This window comes from Gekko japonicus, unplaced genomic scaffold (assembly GCF_001447785.1).
Source record: "Gekko japonicus isolate JY-2015 unplaced genomic scaffold, Gekko_japonicus_V1.1 scaffold1489, whole genome shotgun sequence".
In the NCBI taxonomy this organism is placed as follows: domain Eukaryota; kingdom Metazoa; phylum Chordata; class Lepidosauria; order Squamata; family Gekkonidae; genus Gekko; species Gekko japonicus.
This window is the reverse complement of record NW_015163135.1, coordinates 184,421-188,771: the sequence shown is the minus strand read 5'-3', so window position 1 is coordinate 188,771 and position 4,351 is coordinate 184,421. Positions and strand designations below refer to the sequence as shown.

Genomic DNA, 4,351 nt, shown 5'->3' with positions numbered 1-4,351 from the left:
GGCAGAGCTGGGGGGGGGGAAGGAAAGCTGAAGTCAGAGGGGCAGATAAAAGTAGCCTGATGGTTGCCAACTCCAGCTTGGGAAATTCCTGTATATTTGATTCCTGGATAGGGTGGGATTTGAGGAGGTGTGGGACCTCAGACAAGCACAATACCATAGACTCAACCCTCCCAACCAGCCATTGCCTCCTGGGGAAACATTGTTGCCAATCTCCAGGTGAGGGCTGGAGATCACTCAGAATTACAACTGCTCTTCGGTTGACAGAGATCAGTTCCCCTGGGGAAAACGGTGGACTCTGTGACATTATACCCTGCTGAGGTCACCACAGCAAACTGATGCTGAGTACCCAAGGCCAGGGCACTCACCCAGAGTCTAGAGACTGTTGTACTTATTTCCACAACGGGCCTTATTCCTAGTTGGTAATAATTATCCTGGCATATCCTCTTGTACTATTTAAACATCTTCAAACATTCAAATAGATGCTTTAAAGTTAGCATTACTGCAGATGGAACACTATATATTGGTTCTTTTGAAACACTATTGATTGTTCAGCAAGCAATAGAATGCCAAACACATTGTAGCATAATCAAAAAGTACATTTGTATGTGGGTGGAAATAATCTAATGGTTGAACATAAAAGTTAAAATATGTCTATGCACCAGAATGCCACAAGATGCTTTAACCCTTCTTTTCTATGGCTAAATGAGTATTTTTCTTAAAATATCAATGGTTATTTGTAGTTACAGAACTGGAGGGCAACCTGGTAGAGACAAACTGATTAATTTATAGTATTATAGCAGTATCTCCAGGTTCTACTTAGGTAATGTTGATCAGTTTGTACTCCTCGTGTGTATAACCTCACTAATAGCAGGTTAGGCTCATTAGATTCACTGTCCATTATTTTTGATATTGCATTTATAGCTTAAAATTTGTATAGTGCTTTGAAATGTGTTGAAAGAGCTTCACATACACTGTCACACTACAATCCATACCAAAAAATAAAATGTCATCACTATCACCATAGGGAGGGGTTGAGGTGGAGGGACAAAACTAGAGGCGGTGCTGAAAGTGCAACAAATAGTAAACAATATCTGTGTCCCCATCCTAATCTGGATCAGGGTCTCCTTTCCCTACACTATCCCCACCCCTTGCAGCTATTGGCCCTATTAAGGTTGCCTAGATTATGCTGGTCAACTGTATAGGCTCTCAGTTCCACCAGAAGTATGTGATATATGAAGAACTATTCCTGCCAGAAGTCCAGCTACTACCTATTTTTTTCCCAAAACAGCCTCCATCTTTCACCCAATAATATCAAAATATTTCATTACACTTCAGAGGACTGCAGGCCACACTAACAGCAAAAAGAAACTTTATTTATTAGTGCTGTCATACTTTTAAAGAGACCTCCAGTCAGTAAAAAATCCCAGGGATACTAACATAGCAGATGATGCAGCAAAAGGCATGGAATATAGTAGACAACACTACCTGCGGTCATTAGTGTGAGAGTGAGGACAAGTCTGATTACCCGCACTACCATACTTTTGGGAAAGTTTGGTTGCCCCCCCCCACACACTTTGTTCTTCATACACCATCACAAGCCCTCCACTATACCAGTCAGCTGGTACAACTGCCATCAACTCAGATAAGCTTCAAAACATAATGAGGGGGAAAGAAAACTTTTAAATGTACTTCCAATGCATTTTTCTTTGGAGGTTTGAACTGTGCAAAACCTTTACCTTGAATTTTTAGAAGTTTTCCTTTCTCTTTGCAGAGAACATCCAGGAGGGATGGAAGTTGCTACAATTGCTTTCTGGCCTCACCTCAACCACATTTTAGAAATGCTAATCTGTCTAGCCAGAGATACTTCCACCTCCCCCAGCTAGACAAGTGATATATACCATAGGGTTGTCAAACACAAGGCTCGGGGGCCGGAACTGGCCTGTCCAGGGCTCTTTTGTGGCCCGTCAGCAACCAGTGCAAGGGAGGGAATAGGAGCCTGCTGGGTGGGTAGGTGGATGGAGCCACTCCAACTGTGGTTTCAGCATGGCGGAACAACCTCATCTGCAGCAGTCAAGCAGCATGGGAGCGTCTGCCCAGTGCTACACCACTGGCTCTCCAGTCCACCCATATAGGTTTTCCTTTGCACCTCCCTCCCAGCTCATGGGGCCTTGCAGTGAGGATACGACAACTCAAAGCTTACCAGCTGCTGTCCTTTATACAGTTTATATCTCCGGTACCTAGCATTATGTTTTATGGCACACATGGTCCGGCCCTACAAAGTGACATTTATGTTAGATCCGGCCCTTGTAACAAATGAGTTTGACACCTCTGATCTATCATGCAAGAGATTTGGAGCTAGAAAGAGCTCAGGAAAAATCTCCAGGAGACTTCTGGAAAAGCTTCTTTGAATTGGCCTGACCTGGTCAGTGGGAAGAGGAAAAGAGGTGATAAAATTCCTGGGAGCAAGGAGGGGTTCTGTTGTGCTGCTTCCATTGAGGCAGACAGAGCGTAGAGGGAACACTGGTCTTTAGAGATGCACTTGTGTTATTTACTCCCAAATTAGTAGATAGTCCCCCTCCCTTAAGGGAATTCAAGACTTTTGCTAACCTATTATATTTGAAGCTTTTTGTATCCAAGGAATAACCCTTGGATTAGTGTAGATAAAGAATCTTACACTTTTCAACAAGGTCCACCACCTATGCCTAGAGAGTGTATACCCTAACAATACATTCAACTCTATAATGTAATACTTTTTTAACAGTTCAGAATATGAACAAATCTTGTTCTCAATCTGTCCTGAGAAATTCTAATTTTGCACACTGCTTCTTGCTAGTGACAGATGTTATTCTTAGTCAATCCACAGAGGCCTGGGGACCACTCTTCTCTGTACATTAGCAAAAAAAAGTTACTCCCTAGAGAACAGACATACCATTATATCCTAAAATTATTAAAATACAAAATTACTTCACAGTTCAAAGGCCTCGTAACACACAAGAAGAAACAAGGCAACTGACTTACTTTCAGAATCGTAGCAAATGTGGAAGCCAGGAGCTCTGGAGGTTCTACATAAGGCAAGTAGGATAAATCAAGGATAACCTTGATTGCAGAGGCTGACATTGTGTAGCCAGGTTTTACAACAAGGAGCTGCGGTGGCTCAAGTGGTTAAGATGCTGAACTGCAGGCTGTGGAAGGTCTGTAGTTCAGCAGTTCGAGACCCAGGTGCCGCATGACGGAGTGAGCTCCCGTCTCTAGTTCCAGCTCCTGCCAACCTAGCAGTTCGAAAGCAAGAAATTGCAAGTAGATAAATAGGTACCACTTCGGTGGGAAGGTAACAGCGTTCCATGCACCTTGGTGTTTAGTCATGCCAGCCACATGACCACGGAAACGTCTTCGGACAGCGCTGGATCTTCGGCTTTGAAACGGAGATGAGCACAGCAACCCTAGAGTCGGACTCGACTGGTTTTCGAGCAAGGGAACCTTTACCTTTACCTTTACAAAAACACAGGAACTTTGATTCGAACATGGGATTTTTAACGTTTTTAAAACTAGCCCAAAGGTCTGTCTATCTAATCTATCTAGTACTGCTCTTACAGAAAATAAAATGATAAAAGTATCCAAAGGTATATAACAACCTTGATTTATTACTTTGAATTAAACTGGAATTCTAGGTTCAACAGTGCTTATTCTCCCCCCTGTGCTAAACAAATGAAAGTGCATAGCACATGCTTGTGTTCAAATTAGAACTTTTTTCACTTTCCAAGTTTTCCGCACTCAGTTGGGCCTTCCTCTCTTCTAAGCATATCTTTTCTTACAATTTACATATTCAAGGGGAAATTGAGGGAAGATGGTTGCCAACTTCAAACAGCTAGGCAGAATACTTTTTTCTCTCCTGCTGCAGACATTTATAGCCTAGACATGAACAGGGGCACAAGCCCATGGCCTTGGCCAGTTGGATTGACTGGATATCTTATCCATTTTTTGCTTCTTCATCTTTTGATTTCCCTGAGGAGAATTTGACTTCAAACAGCTAGGCAGAATACTTTTTTCTCTCCTGCTGCAGACATTTATAGCCTAGACATGAACAGGGGCACAAGCCCATGGCCTTGGCCAGTTGGATTGACTGGATATCTTATCCATTTTTTGCTTCTTCATCTTTTGATTTCCCTGAGGGGAATTTGTTATTGTTTTTTTTGCAAACTACAAATTACAACTGAAAATATAGGGAGGGGAACTACATCTAAGGGGAAAAGAAAAAAGACCCACTAATAACTAAAAACCCAAGAGTAGGAGATCAGTACATCAGCTTAACTCAATGTTAGTTTTAAAAAGCTATTAAAACAGTGAACATAGT

At 42.2% G+C, this 4,351-nt stretch overlaps 1 protein-coding gene across 1 annotated transcript in view; it reads right to left on the bottom strand.

Moving 5' to 3' along the window:
• Positions 1 to 3,117, bottom strand: part of MRVI1 (murine retrovirus integration site 1 homolog) — a 116,111-nt gene extending 112,994 nt beyond the window's left edge. The window contains exon 1 of the mRNA XM_015406962.1: positions 3,019 to 3,117. Within this exon, the coding sequence (XP_015262448.1) occupies positions 3,019 to 3,117 (99 nt within the window). The remainder of the gene's footprint in view (positions 1 to 3,018) is intronic.
• Between the last annotated feature and the right edge of the window lie 1,234 nt (positions 3,118 to 4,351).